The sequence below is a fragment of the Carlito syrichta genome, unplaced genomic scaffold (assembly GCF_000164805.1).
Source record: "Carlito syrichta isolate Samal-C Ts95f unplaced genomic scaffold, Tarsius_syrichta-2.0.1 Scaffold314028, whole genome shotgun sequence".
In the NCBI taxonomy this organism is placed as follows: domain Eukaryota; kingdom Metazoa; phylum Chordata; class Mammalia; order Primates; family Tarsiidae; genus Carlito; species Carlito syrichta.
The window spans coordinates 1,270,957-1,286,625 of record NW_007258124.1 but is presented as its reverse complement, the minus strand read 5'-3'; the positions used below and the strand labels follow the sequence as shown (position 1 = coordinate 1,286,625).

General features: G+C 49.7%; 1 protein-coding gene across 1 annotated transcript in view; it reads left to right on the top strand.

Moving 5' to 3' along the window:
• The window catches only part of TBX4 (T-box 4), a 29,221-nt gene extending 17,866 nt beyond the window's left edge, over positions 1-11,355 (top strand). Inside the window, exons 7-10 of the mRNA XM_021718945.1 lie at positions 6,809-6,961; positions 7,952-8,040; positions 8,159-8,388; positions 10,644-11,355. Of these exons, the coding sequence (XP_021574620.1) occupies positions 6,809-6,961; positions 7,952-8,040; positions 8,159-8,388; positions 10,644-11,263 (1,092 nt within the window). The 3' untranslated portion in view covers positions 11,264-11,355. The remainder of the gene's footprint in view (positions 1-6,808; positions 6,962-7,951; positions 8,041-8,158; positions 8,389-10,643) is intronic.
• The last annotated feature ends 4,314 nt before the right edge of the window (positions 11,356-15,669 follow it).

Below are 15,669 nucleotides of genomic sequence, written 5' to 3'. Positions count from 1 at the left end.
AGCAGAGATGAGGTCTCGCTGCCCAGGCGGGTCTCGAACCCGCGGGCTCAGGCAATCCACTCACCTCAGCCTCCCAAAGGCACAGGATTACAGGCTGAGCCACCGAGCCCGGCTTCCTCCTCTTTTTAATAAACTCCTAGCAATACTTGGGTTTTGGGATATCTAGGAGGACCTCACTGGGGTGTGGATAGGGCCTGTATCCTGCAGCAGGGCACAGAGATGGCTGGGACATAGATCAGTCTTTTCTCCTGATCTGGAAGCAGGGAAACCCAGCTATTGGGTGGCCCAACTGCCCCACCCTTAGGCCTGGGATGACTTTCCCACCCTCTTCACCTAGTTGGTTACTCCTGAACCTTGGGATCCAAGTAAACGTACCTTCTTCAGGAAGGAAGTTCAGGGTCCCCATTCTACTCTCAGAGCACTGTGCACCGTTTCATGCCAGTACTTGCCAAAGTTATACTTTCGTGCCTATTTGCGTTTTTAAAATTTATTATGAATGGAAAATGCGATTGCTTGATTTAAAAGTAAATCACTGAGTAATTTAAAAACATCTTCTACTCGTACCCCATCCACTCAGGTTCTTCAACCCACACACAGGTAACCACTGTTACTAATTTCTTTTCATTGTTTCTTTTTGCTCATAAGGAAGAATATATAATCTCAAACTCCCTCTTTTGTACACAAAGGTAGCATACTACATAAACATTTTTGCACCTTGCTGTATAAACTTAACATATCTTGAAGACTGTTCCATTCATAGAGAGTTTCTCTATCCCTTCCTTTGTAGCTGCATAGAATTTCATTACATGATTGTTCCATAGATTCTGCAGCCAGTCTTTTGGGAAGGAATGAAGTGTTTTCCTGTTTTTTGCTCTTCTAATTAAGCTTGTACATATGTCATCTTAAACTGTGTAGAATGCATCTGTGCAATAAGTGGCCTGTTCAAAGGGTATTTGGATTTGTAATTTTGAAAATATTGCCAAATTGCCCTCCCTGGGAGGTGAACTGATGATATTCCCATTGCTATAGCCTTACCAGCAGAGATGGGAGAGCAGACTTTTGGATTTTGGTCAGTAGGGGAAAGGTAGATAGCACTTTTAGTCTTAATTTACATTTCCTTCATTATGAGTGAGGTCAAGCATTTTTAAATATCTGCTTCCTCTTCTGTGAACTGCTGTACTTATCCTTTGCTCATTCTTCTCTTAGAGTTTTGATATCAAGTTCTATGAGCTTTTATCAAGTAGGAAGACTTAGCTCTTATCTGTGGTATGAGCTGTATGTGTTTTCCCAGTTTGTCATTTGTCGTTTGATTTTGCCTGTACTGCTGCTATTCCCACACAGATGCTTTTGATTGAATTTATCAGTCTTTTCCTTATGGAGTCTGGATTTTGAGTTATTGAAAGCCCAAATCCACTCTTTACTTACAAAAGAATTTTCTTCTAGTATTTTATGGATTATTTTTATATTTAAACCATTGATCCTTTTGGAATTTATCCTGGCATTGATATGAGGTGTGAATCCAATTTTTTTTTTTCTAGAGAGCTATCCAATTGTCCCAACATCAGTAATTGAATAGTCCTCTTTCCTTCCCTGGTTTAAGATGCTTTATTTTTGTACACTCAATCCCCATATGAATTTGTGCCTATTTATGTGCCAGTCTTTTAACTGGAGACTGAATAATAGGTTTTAGCGTTTGGCAGGGCTAGTCCTCCTTGATCTTTTCAGCATTTTCTTGGCTAATCTTGCCTATTTTTTTAAAAATGAACTTCAGAATCAGCTTGTAGTGTTGAAAAAAAAACTTATTTGTATTTTTATTGGAATTGCTCTAAATTATTAATTTACTTAGGGAGGATTGCTAGGAATGCCTGTCTCCTTGCTTGCTGAAGTTTTTTTTTTGTGTGTGTTTTGTTTTTTGTTTCTTTTGGTCCTTCAAAGTGTACTCAAGTTTCCTTCTTAAAATCCTACACATTTCTTGTTAGGTATGTTGCTGTGTTTGTTATTAGTATAGTCTTTCTCCCACTATATTTTCTCACCACTTATTTTTGCTTGCTTTTTGGGGTTACTGTGTGACTTCCTTGCTAGATAGTAAGCCATGAGGATTTCAGTCACCGTTGTATTCTAGTGCTTAGCACAATGTCTGGCAAAGCAGTGAATGCCTGTAGACAGAAGGTGAATGCGTGAACCCATTGAAGGGGGTTGCAGTACGCAAAGGCACTTCCTCTGCCAGGGACTGATGTCCCCCAAGAGCTAATGCTGTTTACTTGCTATTGGGGATACAGAGCTATTTCTCTCCCTCTTTTCATCCCATATTTGCTAAGCCCTGACAGTGTGCCAAGCACTTGCTGGGTACTTTGGGACATACAGGAACCCCACAGAACCCTAAATCAGGTGTCAACTTCCCCAGATAAAGGCAGGAACTCAGACTTGGACATTAGTACCAATTCTAGCTCTGCCTCAAATTGGCTGTCTGATGTTGAGAAATGCCTTTACCTCCTTGACCCTCAGTTCCTCATCTTTAAAATGAGGACAATAATAATGCCTACTTTATAAGAATGTTATAAAGATTAATTAGATGATGTATGTAAATTGCCTAGTACAGAGCCGGGCACATAGGATATGCTCAGTAAACACTGGCTAGTATTGCTATCGCAGTAAGAGAAGGCAGGGAGGTTTGGGGACTCTATGGCACGACCCTGGGGTTACTGCCCTGGGAGTGAGGCCAGTGGCCCATGTGGCCAAGGCCCCTTAAGTGGGCTAATGGGCTTCCTGATTTGTTCTAGTCTGAATTTTTCTTGGACCAGTCACTTGCCTCTCTGGGTCTGTTTTCTCCTCCTCCTCCATCTCTGTCTTAACCTCTTTGCAGGGCTGGGGAGGATGAGAAGGATGATGGAGGAGGTCGTCTTGGAAAATAGAATTTTGATGTAGGGTAAATCCAGTTTTAATGCAAGACAAAATGGACATTAGCCACACTAGTATGTGGCTAGCATCCAGATAATGTGTGTTCTATGATGGACAGTAGGGTTGGTGACCCACATCCTTTAAAATGTTTGGTTGACACCTTCTTATTAATTACTGAGCTTGTTGAAAGCAGTGTGTGCCCACCCCCCCACCCCCAAAGGCCATCGGGATCCTGCTCAGAATTGTGTCTCGGACCAGCTGTGTGTCCTTGGGCAAGTCGCGTTCCCACCACAAGTCTTCTGTTCCTCATCTGTAAAATTAGGGGGTTGGACTAGAATGATCTCAATGGTCTGCCTTGCCATGCACTAATGTTCTGTGATTCTAGCGTAGATAAATGTGGGCCATATTGGCCAAGCATGCTACGGCGATCTCTTGAGGAGAGGGATGTTTGGCTCTATTGCAGTTGTTAAAATAGAACAGGCTTCTGAATTGTGGCCAGAACATAATGAATCCCATTTCTGTAAAACAATGATGATGACGGAACCAGTCATGTAGTGGGGTTGTTGACGTGGCTGGCCCATTTGGCCTTGTATCCTCTGCAACAAATATAAATGTGAAACTCTGGCAAAGTAGTTTAATGTGGCGCCTGAGGAACTTCCGAGCAAAGCCAGGTGCGTGAGTCACTGAGTTGGTTTCACATTCTCCCGGCTGATGGGACTGAGGCCCAAGACTTTCTTACAGATACCTGTCCAGGTTCCAGACTGTCAGTTGGGAGGGATCCACTCGGTGGCCAGCCCCACTTTACAGATGAGAACCCCAGTGGATGGAGGGGAGGAGCTTGCTCAGGACTTGCAACTGGTGAACGGAGATTAAAGAGGTTTCTTGACTTCTCTGTGGCTGGGACTGCACTCTCCTAGTGGCTCCCACCTGCCCCTGTAAGTCTGGTGGTTTCCCTCTTCCCAGGTTTCCCTGCCAGCATGGCTGGTTCCCTCACTTGGAAAGAGTGTAGACAGTTCCTCCATCCCAGGGACTTTGCAGTGTGGCCCTTATTCCAAGGAGAAAGAGGGAATGATCAAAGGAGTGTGGCCTTTATTCCAAGGAGAAAGAGGGAATGCTCAAAAGTGGCACTATGAATAGAAGGCATTTAGTGATCCCTAAATACTGGCAGGAGTGCTGGGAGGGGGATGTGGGGGCAAGAAGAAGAAATACAAAGAGCCCTGCTCTCAAACAATGAGCATCTTCCTGGAGGTCCCAGAAGGTTCGAGCTGGGGAATGACCAGATAGGATGTGTAGCAGGTGGAAATGGGGAGGAAGTAGATGGAGACGGGGAGGCTATCCCAGCAACCTGGGCAGAAATGGTGGGGCCTGAAGCAGGGGCCTGCAGGGAATGGAGAGGCTTTTGTTTTATAGACAGAATCACAGGATTTGGGCACTGAGTGGACCTGGAGATGGGTGACAGTGGGGAAACGGGGAATTGATGACACTCAGAGCTTTGACAGGGCTATGACCACTTGTGACTGCCCAGGAGCAGGGCGGGTGCTACTGTCTGTCTTAGTGTCCTGCACAGATCCCCTGGGGTGGTGATGCCTATGGGTTCTGTCAGCTATCTTTGTGTTGCCACTCCAGGAGAGCCAGAGTGATCAGGGGCCAGTCCCGCAGGCTGGAGCATGTGAGAGACTGTCTGTGCATGTGTTTAATTACAATTTTTGACCTGAAAAATGCCTTAGAGATTATCTTTTCTCCAGTGAGCAAGTAAAGACCAGAGAGGAGGGCACTTGCCCACATTCCTGCAGAAAGTTTGTGATCATGATCCAAATCTTCCTAGTCCCGTAACGTAGCCTTGCACTTACTAGCTGCTCTTTCAGGGCAAAGGAGCCTGGAGATATAGAAGGAATAAAATACATGACTTTTTCTCCTGAGGAGTTTGGAGTTTAATAGAAGGGACAGTGAAGAAATAGGAAGTTACTAGGAAGCAGTGCTATTAGGGAAGCCCCTAATAACAGCCAAGTAGATAATGCACCGGGAGGAGCTTTTAGCACCGGGGGTTCAGAGCAGGCCCTAATCTTCAGGTTTTCCAGAAAAGTTGAGCCTTCCAGGAAGAGACAATAGGCCTAGGAAGTGAGAGCGAGAGAGCAGGAAAGGGCAATCAAGACAGCAGAGGGAACTGCATGTGCAAAGGTGCACAGGTAGGAACTGCGCATTCCTGGAGACGTCTAGGTCCCCTCTCAGGTATTCAATGGCCAGATCTTCAGGGCACATGGGTCCTTTGTGGGCTCCTGCGGCTTTATGAATAGTGCATTGTGACAGAGTAACCTAAAGGGCCTGGGAGGTGCTTCCCAAGACACAGCTCCTCTCACCACAGAAGTGTTCCCAGGTTCCTGGAAAGGGACACGCATGGAGGCCTCCCTAGGTAGGACTCGTGTCCTTCAGTCTTACTCTGAGTTTCTCATCTGTCAGGCCCCTGGTTGGGCAGCAGATCCCCAGCTACAGGAACTGGTTTGGGGTTTGAGTAGTCCTGTACTTGCCCGCCCTACAAGTCTAGAGGTTTGCCACTGAAGGCTGAGGAGGGAGTGGCCAATGGAGAAGGCAGAAAGACTGGTTCCTGCTGGAGGGAGCTGCCTAACCAAAACCAAGGAGCCCAGAGAAGGCCGGAGCACACAGCCCAGCTCCTGCCCACCCCCACCTCTAGCTGAGCCTGCTCTCTGGTCTGTCCCTGTTCCCCAGGGCATGATGAGACCAAGGTCTTCCCAGACTGATACTTCAGCCCAAGCTTGCCATGGAAGAGCCTGACTCTGGCCTTTCTCTTGGCATGTCGGTCACCAAAGGGTTAAACCTTTCACTAAGTTTCAGCACCAGGACTGGCACCTGAGAACCTGGAAGGGTAGGAGCCAGCAGGGCCGACCCAAGGATGGGATACTCCCAGATAGAGAGAAAAGAACTCAGAAGGGAATGGGACCTGAGGGCCAGCCTGGCCTGGCCAGGACAGAAAGCAAAGGGTTAACAAAAGCCACAGTGCTGATAAAATGCCCCAAATTCCTGGTCCTGCCTCCAATGGGGAGGGCATCTGGCAAATGTCAACGATAAAAAATACATTTTAATGGCACATGATGCAGCTGCTACCGTGAGGTGAAGCCAAATGAAGCCGGTTTGGAGCAGCAACTACTGTGAGCTACTCCCAGGGCTCTGGTGGCCACGCCTCCCAGGTTCAGCTGTGTCTGACTGGGGCAACCCGCCTGTCCCAGCCCCTCGTCCTCAAAGGCCCTGGGTGCCTGGAACCTCTCTGGCATGATTTTAGGTACATTGCATGTCTCCCTTCCTTGGAGTCTTGAACTCTAGCCTATGCTGAGCTTCCCTGCAGGCTGGGATGCATCTGGGTCTCTCCCTCAGTGGGTGTCTGTGACCATGAGAAATGCATGAAGGACTGAGTGACTGAAAAAAGTCAGGGTGGGACATTCTCCTCAGCTTCTTCCCTCTACCTCATCCTGCAAAGCCCTGGACTGTGAAGCTGCTTTTGTGGCTGAGGAATCTGGGAGGAGGTAGCTGAGGGCTCACAGCAGGCATTTCTAGGAAAGACAGGTCACCCTGAGGGTGGGAAGAGGTCAGCCTGGAGGGGGACCCCTGAGGGAGTTATGTGTTGTGATCCTGTTTTACAAATATGAGAACTGAGGCTGAGGGTCCTGGGGCCAGGTGTTAGTGCTGAAGCAGAGAGTCTAAGTGGGGTCCATGGGGGCTGAGTTTGGGGCTCAGGGACCTGGCTCTTTACTTGGGAGCTTCAGTCTTGGTAGTCAGGCCCTGGACTCTGGACTTTTAGGAGGTTGAAAGCCAGCCCAGGGCCAGCTGAATGAGGTCAGGGGCCTGGGGCTTGAGGGGGGGGGGCCCTGGAGCTCAGAATGAGACCCTTCTCTTCCAGATCATTCTCAACTCCATGCACAAGTACCAGCCGCGGCTACACATTGTTAAGGCTGATGAGAACAATGCTTTTGGCTCCAAAAACACAGCCTTCTGTACCCACGTGTTCCCAGAGACCTCCTTCATCTCTGTGACCTCCTACCAGAATCACAAGGTACAGCCACAACCTCCACAGCCCCCACCATGGACACCACTGACATTTCTGCCACCCCTGCACAGAGGTAGGAGTAAAGCCCGAGACATAGTGAGTCTGGGGCGGGCCCAGTGCAGGGAGCTCAGAAGCCTGCAATGTCCCTCAGAGCAGTGAGTAGATTGAAGGATGAGCAGAAAAGGGCACCAGGCATGTGCATTTCTGGCACAGGGTAATTATGGTCTCTATATTTTGAGAGATGGACAAAGTTGGCAACTGTAAAGACTGGGAGCACGAAACCTGCCTTGGGGTTTGAGTGTTAGGTGCTTTTGTTCTACAATCTTCTTTCTCCTGGTGCATCCAAAGGTAGGAGTCTGAGCCTGCAGAGAGAGGGGTGGGGAATGGGGAGAGGATCCCTAGGCACTGTCAGCTGGTTGGGAGCAGGGCCTGAGCCTTGGGGAGGCCCATCCCAGGCTGTGGTCAGAGATGCTGGGATGACCCAGCCTCCCACTGCTGCTGCTTACCCTGCCTAGCTCAGCACGCCAGACTGCCTCCTGGTCCCTGACAGGCTGTTCCGTCCTGCCTCTCTGCCTTTGCCCTGCACCTCTTCTCAGGGTGCCTTTCACATTGTGTGCGCTGGGACTGAGAGAGGGGCAGGGGCAGGGAAGGGCTGTCGGTGTGGTGGATTTTAGGCAGAAGAGTGACAGTCAGATTTGCATTTAAAATGGTCACTCAGAACCTGTTGTGGCAGTTGTACAGATGGAGGTGACATGCACAGGATGCTCACTGGCAAGCTGTTATAGGACCCCAGGAGACACTGATGGGGAACTGAAGCCAGGCAGTGGGCTAGAGAGCAGGGGGTCTAGAGCAAGGAGAATGGATCAGAGCCAAGGACAAGCCAACTTCCCCAGGCCCCGCCACAGTTGTGAATGCACCTGAGTTGGGGAGGAGGGCCAGGGTCAGCCCAGTCCTGCCTTCCTCCTGGTGACTCTACCACGTGTCCTTTCCTGACAGATCACGCAGCTGAAAATTGAGAACAACCCTTTTGCCAAAGGATTCCGGGGCAGTGATGACAGTGACCTGCGTGTGGCCCGGCTGCAGAGGTGGGGCTTCCCGGCCCGGGGGTGGGGCGAGCTTCTGGGGTTCAGGAACGTGGACTCAGCAGCCCTCAAAGCATCCTCACTCTCTTCCTGTCTTGACCCCGTATTCCCCATCCTTCAGCAAAGAATATCCTGTGATTTCCAAAAGCATCATGAGGCAGAGGCTCGTCTCCCCCCAGCTGTCGGCCACGCCTGATGTTGGCCCCTTGCTCGGCACCCACCAGGCGCTCCAGCACTACCAGCATGAGAACGGGGCACACGCGCAGCTCACCGAGTCGCAAGACCTGCCCCTCGGCACCTTCCCCACCCAGAGGGACTCAAGCCTCTTCTATCACTGCCTAAAAAGACGAGGTAGTGCTCTCCTGGTCTAGATGCTCTAGGGGGGTCAGAGGAGGGGTGAGGACGTCCCCATAACCACTCCCCACCACACATGTGAGTGTGTATGTTCATGGACGTGCATGTACACACACTCACCTGGGGCTCGTGTGACCTGGAAAAGCAGAACTTAAGAGTTAGGAACCATGGCTGGATGCAGGGCCATCTTTCCTAGTGCAGAGATGCTGGATCTCACCTTTAATGCAGCCTTTGGAACTCTCACAGACAGCTCTGTGGTCCTGGTATCCCCAGACACTGGCACCTCTGCCCAAGTCCAGGTGTTGCTCTAAGTCACGGCTTTGAGAACCGTATGGGGTGGAACAAAGACACGCAGTCAGTTGGGCTCTGGCTTGAGGCTCAAGGGGAAGCTAATGCTTCCCAGACCAGAGGGTTTGGAGTTGGGGCTGTCGTTGGGCAAAGCAACTTCAATTCCAGAACAGGGATCCCCCGGAGTTCTGTGTTAGGGCGCTCTACCTCATCATGCCAGGATCTGCAGAAGCTTCTTGAGAGTAGAAATGAGTTATTGTAGATGTAGACCGGGTAAAGGAGGACAGGCTGTAGCACTGTCTGTTTAGGCTTCCTCGTGAAGAAGAGAAGCCCTGAACTGGGAACCATAACATCTGTGCTTTGGTACCTGGTCTCAGTTTCTCCATTGTTGGAATCGGGATGATTAGTGGTACTCCACCAGAAGACCTCACCAGGTCACTGAAATTCCTTGGGAATTTCAAAGAAATCCAGAATGTTCTTCCAGCCCTGTTCCTGGGAACAGGCCAGGCAGGGCCCCAAGTATCCCCTGCACAAGCCCCATTAGAACTCGGGGACCTAGAGCGTGGGCCGGCAGCCTGTGGCCCTTGGACCAAATCCAGCCTGCTATCTTTACAAAATGGTTTTCTCATTTTTAAATAGTTGAAAAAAATCACAAGAAGAAGATTTCATGATATGTGAACATTATATGAAATTCAAATTTTAGTACCCATAAATAAAGTTTCATTGGAACACAGCCATACTCATTTATTTACATATCGCCTATGGCTGCTTTTGTGGGGCAGCAACAGGTCAAGTAGTAGTTGTGACAAATACTATATGACCCACAAAGTCTGAAGTATTTACGATCTGGCCCTTTACAGAATCTGACCTGGAGTGACTGGGCCACCTGCCAAGACCAAGAGCAGGGAGCATGGAGGGCTTTGGAGAGATGGAGAGGAGGGCTGAGGAGAGAGCAGGGTCAGAGAGATGAGCAGTTCCCCTGGGCAGGGCAGACGCCTCCAGCAGGGGCAGAGGGGAGAGGTGAGCACGGGCCTTCAGCCACACCCAGCCCCCGCCACCTCCAGCCCCCATGTGTACACACACAACTCCCAGAAGGAATCCCTGGAGGAAACAGAAGGGCAGCCAAAATGAGCCACAGAGGAGTTTTCTCAAATTGGCTGAGGGGGCCTGCTCCCCAAGCCTTCAGACTGGGGTCAGCCCTGGGTCCCAGGGGAGGTCGTGCCACTTCAGATAGTTAAGACTTCATGGCTAGGGATGTTGAAAGACACACACACATGATTTGTGGCATCTGATGTCATCTTTCCCCAGAGGATCAGCTTAGCCTGAAAAGTCTATTACCCTTTCATTTATTGTCAGCAACATTTCTTAGTTCTGCAGACACTGTCACGTTGGAATCTGTGTATTAATAATCTGATGAATCTTCTTTGAACACACAGAGTTGCTTCCTCTTCTAAAAGCCACAGAAACATGCCTATGAGTAGCTTTGGCAGTCCCAAGGCCCTGCTGGGAGCTGAGGATCGAGGCAGAAACCTTGTGGCCTTAATTGTCTGGTTAACTCAGACACATGTGGCCTCTGGGCCTGGGTTGGCCTGGCATTGCCTCCACTTTCCTTAGCCAGGGCTGGCCAAGCCTGAGAATGCCACTGCATACTGAGGCCTCTTCCTATCCCAAGAGTCAGGCTGGCCAAGGATCAAAGCCACATGCTGCCTGGCTAAGCGCTACACTCAGTGTCCAGCGATGTGGTCCCCCGTAGCCTTTGAGTAGGGTCCGTAATCAGACCACTTCTTGGTTGCTGCCACCTTATAAAAGCTGTAGCTAATTAAAATGACTCTGGGAGTGCCATAGCAACATAGGACAAGGGCGGGCGCTGAGTGACAAAGGCAGGCTGTCCTGGCATCCAGCAGGGTGCTCTGGGCCCCTGGCTGGTGGAAATGGTTCTTCCTCAGTGTTTCTTTGCCTTTCAGCAGACGGTGCCCGCCACCTGGACTTACCCTGCAAGCGGTCCTATCTGGAAGCTCCCTCATCGGTGGGGGAGGATCACTATTTCCGTTCTCCCCCTCCCTACGACCAACAGATGCTGAGCCCCTCCTATTGCAGTGAGGTGACCCCAAGAGAAGCCTGCATGTACTCAGGTTCAGGGCCCGAGATTGCCGGGGTGTCTGGGGTGGATGACCTGCCGCCACCCCCGCTGAGCTGTAACATGTGGACTTCAGTCTCACCGTACACCAGCTACAGCGTGCAGACAATGGAGACTGTGCCATACCAGCCCTTCCCCACGCACTTCACGGCCACCACCATGATGCCTCGGCTGCCCACCCTCACCGCTCAGAGCTCCCAGCCACCGGGAAATGCCCACTTCAGTGTCTATAATCAGCTCTCACAGTCTCAGGTCCGAGAGCGGGGGCCCACCACCTCATTCCCACGAGAGCGTGGCCTTCCCCCAGGGTGTGAGAGGAAGCCACCCTCTCCACACCTGAATGCTGCCAATGAGTTTCTCTACTCTCAGACCTTCTCCTTGTCCCGAGAATCTTCCTTGCAGTATCATTCAGGAATGGGGACTGTAGAGAACTGGACTGACGGATGACTCCCATGGCTCCTTGGCAGCTCTGGGACCGGGTTGCTCCAATATTAACCTCCGTGGGTGGCCTGCACCACCGAGAAACACAGGCAGGTATTTCAGAGGGTGTGTGTGTGTGTGTGTGTGTGTGTGTGTGTGTGTGTGTGTGTGTGTATGTGTGTACACATGTCTGCATGTGTGCACATGTGTATTTGGAGAGCATCTATCTTCTGACATACAATTGAGGCCATGACAAGAAAAAACCCACAATTACCTAAGAAGTTATTTTGGCTGCGGGACCTGTGTCTATTGTTATCTGACATTTCTTGACATGCCCACGGGTAAGGGAATGGGTGGTTCATATGAGTTATTTAGAAGTCTTTATAATATAACCTTTGATTTACTCAGGGGCCAGGTGGTGAGTTCTCTCCCACAGGGAAAGATCCTCATTGCTGGAGTGGGAAGATTCTCATTGCTGAGGTGGGAGGGCTCTGTGTGCATTTTAGCATCCTGGCCTTCTGCTTGCAAGGGGAGCTGAGAATCTTGTTTTAGTAGCAGGAGGCTCACTCCTTTGGCTTCTGGAGATTCTGTGAGACCACCTGAGAGGTAGGCTTAGCTACACCACAAAGTGTGCTTTGAGAGTGGGACTGGCTGCTTGGTTAGCAGCCTAGGGATTGATTTCTAAAGCTCTGAGATCTGAGGGATGATTTTCAGAAAGGGTTTCGTGTGCTAAATGACACCGGATGGATATTTCTAAAGGTTTTTTTTTTCCCTTCAAGAGGAGGGAAGATGCAATCAATAGCATCTATCATCATTCAGGTTTTGTCATAAAGTTCAGAGCCTCTCCCCCTAGGTCCCCAGTGTACGATCTCTCACCCTGGGGTGCAAGACTTAGTCCCCCAAACACCATCTGCATCCTTTGGCCGTTGTGAAACATGCCTTACCTGGCATTGTCCCTGGGAGACCACATTGGAGCTCATGGCCGGCGGCATCTCCAGGGTCTGTTCTGCTCCCAGAAAATCCATGCCTCCTGGCGCAAGAAAACCCAACAGAAATAAAAAAAGAGAATTGAGAACCAATTCATTTCTTCTGGTAAATTCAGCCAGCGAGCTCAGAGGAGCAAAGAGGATTCTCCCGTGAGGTGCTCTTATGGTCCTCAGCACTGCTCTTTAGCATTGGACATCACCAGGCCACTGTGGTGGCAGGTGTGAACTCTAAAGCAACTTTGGGAAATCACTAAACTCTTTGCATGCTGAATAGCTATTTATATATTATATAAATAAATAAATATAAATATATATATATATCTCTCACAAATGCAGGCCACATGTCAAATTCAGCTTTGCTTTTTAAACAAATAAACTTAATAAAAATGAACATTGGAGGGGGTATTTGGAAAGACGTCTATTTAAATTTTTATTACGTGTTTGATGTTAATAACTAAGAATGGTTTAGATAAAGCATATAAATAAATATATATATATATAAACATACACACACACACACACACACATACACACACAAACACACACTACAGATAAAGCTTTTTTAGAAAACACATTAGCTAACAGGTGATATGGAACTCCAAGTGTTGTGTTATATAGCATGGACATTTTATTTTACATATCGGAACATAAAGCCATTTTACAACTGTGAAGTGTGTGGATGTTCTTTATTCCGACGTGTCACTTCTTGGCTCAGTGATGGTATCTGCCTCCCTTTTGCTGGTACTTTCTCCCTGGGGCCAGATGAGGCCCTCAGTTCCTCTGAACATTGGTACCATGGAGCTTCTGAGCTCAGAGTGAGGTCATTCAGGACCAATGGAGCAATATACCTTTGATCTCACATAACTCCCCAGGTTATAGGTCTGGATTCTAGGGCCCATGAAGACCCCACAAGGACAGAGCAGGCAGTAAGCAAGAATCTGTCACCTTTTAGCACTCAGCACATAACCTAGCAATTTGGGGGAAGTGGTCTCATAAGTAGGGAATTCCTGGTGGGATCTGTGCAGCTGCTTCAGAAAAGGAACTGAAGAACAGGTTCAAGTCAGCGCCTGGGGCTGCCTGGAGCAGTCAGAGGTGTGAGCTCATCACCACTGTAACTCCAGAGAGGGTGAGTCAAGGCCTGGCAAAGCCCCCACTTGCCCACTCCTTTGCCAGATCCCTGAAGCTCAGCCACAAAATTGAAAAAAAAAGGAGACAAATTCCAGTCCAGGTTCACCCCACTAGATTTGAAGAGACAGATGTGGGGAGGTGCTGTCGGGTCTCCCTCCTGACAGCCCCTTGCCACCTGCCCCGCCCCCTCACAGCTCCTTCCCTAAAGCTGCTCACCCATACCCACCATCTCTCCACTGCCGTTGGGCCTGGGAACCTCGGAGAAGAGAAGAAAGGGGCAGGGTGCCCTTGAATCCTCATCCTCACCAGGGCTGCAATTAGATTTCCTGCTGGGTAAAAAGTCAGCCTTGTCTCCTGGAGTCCTTCTCTTGCAGCTCTAGGACTGGACGTCTTCCTGCAGAACAGGGGGCCAAGTTCCTTCCTCCCTTAGCTTGGCTCCCACCTCAGGCTTGTTGGTCACAGAGAAAAATGTGATTGAGTTTGGCTCAAGGGACGGGGGTGAGGGGCGCTCTTGCTAACTCCCACCTGCTCTGCTCTTTTCTTTCTGGGTGAAGACTGCACAGTTGGGATACTCCACAGCCTCTAGAGCCCAGGCAGAGGGCTGGGGGCAAGCTGTATGTTCCTGGGCTCGCTCTAGACACACAGTTGGCTGAGTCTGAGGTAAGAAAGCCACTTCTTACGGAGTATTTTGCCTCGAGGCAGCCCACAGCTTCCTACCAGCTTTCTGGGAAGCGTGAGGTCCCTGGGCTTCCCCACCTGGGCATGGCTAAAGCCGGGCCTGCAGTGGGATTTGTGGAACTTTCTTGCCCCTCTGAATCAACAACTCAATAAAAAGGGGGCACATGGGATATCCTAGAACAAAGGGCACCATTCAGTAGCGCCAACAGGTCATACATCATCGGGCCAGAAACCTGCCACATGAAAAGGGTCTGCTTCTGCTGTGCCCTGCCTGGGAAGGGACAAAAGCCGATTAACGTTCAACTGCATGGCCATGGGTAGGCGGCCTCCGGGGCTCTGCTCTCAGCCCAGGGCCAGGCCACAGAGGGGAAGCCCAGTTAGGCCTCTCAGCAGCAACTCAGCCACTCTACAGCCCTCAGCAACACAACAGCCTGGAATAACAAAAGAGAGAAGGAAAAGAGAAGCTGGGTCAGACTGACAAATTATTAAAAAACCAAACCAACTTCCAGCCTCAGCTGGGCCTCAGGGGGAGTCAAGAGGCCTTGGTTCGCCCCACTAATGGAGCCTGCTGGAGGAGTAGCAGCTCAGCCTGGCAGTGTCTTATCTTACAACATAAAATTAAAACCCACTTAAAAGGCCGGAGGGCATGTTAACATTCCCCCTGCTGTCTAATTGAAGTAGTTTCCAGCGCAAAGGATTTCACTTGAAAGCTGTCTCCCTCCAAGCCTGGGTCTCCTGCTCTGCGGGCAGGGGAAGGGGGCCAGGAGGGAGAGACTGTCATTTTAAAGCCCACAAGCTCAGGCAGGAAAAGGGACCTATTTGCTTGCCGCCCCCACCCGGCAGCAGGTGGCGACAGCAAAGGTTAGAGCAGGGTGGGTTGTTTTGTATTTTTTAAAAATTTACAAATTCATTAGCAGCTATGTCAGCAGAGGCCAGACTCCTAACAAGAAGTGCTGGTAATGATTCAAATATGGCAAGCCCTGCAGTGAAAACTGGCAGTGCCTGAGGCCCAGAGATTTCTATTCCGTCCCCCAACAAGCCCCCTCGCCCCCCTATGCAAATATATTGCAGGTCTCCAAGGCATACGGAATCAATCAGGGACATCCTGTAAAGGTGATGAACTTGCACTGGCCATCCTGAGTAATGGGAACCAGTCAGCCCGAAGCCGGCCTGGACTGAAAGCCAAGGTGACAGCTATTAAGCAATTGTGCGCTGAACAAAATGGCAAAGGGGCCGGGTAATCAATTCAATTTCGATGGGCAACCCAAGCAACTGCAGCGGCTGTCGCAGTTGATTAGAGAGGGCCAGGTTGGAGCTTTCAATGCGAGCCCATCACAGATCAGAAACAGGCCCGGGATGAAAAGGGAAAGAACTGTCTCCTGAGAAGCAGGCGATGAAGGACTCTGTTTTATGTGACCGTGTTCTTCCTTCTCTCCTTGAAGAAAGAGGAGAAAAAAAGCAAGCAGTTTGGAGATTAGATAGTTTTCTTTTCAGCCATTTATCATTATGAAGGAAAGTAGACAGGGCAGGGGCAGAAGAATCTCCAGTGGGATTTCTGCGAATTCTCACTAAGAAGGGCCAGGTTTACACTCTGCAGCTCAAACGACCGCTGCTTATTACCGCAGCCTGATGGGGTCTGCA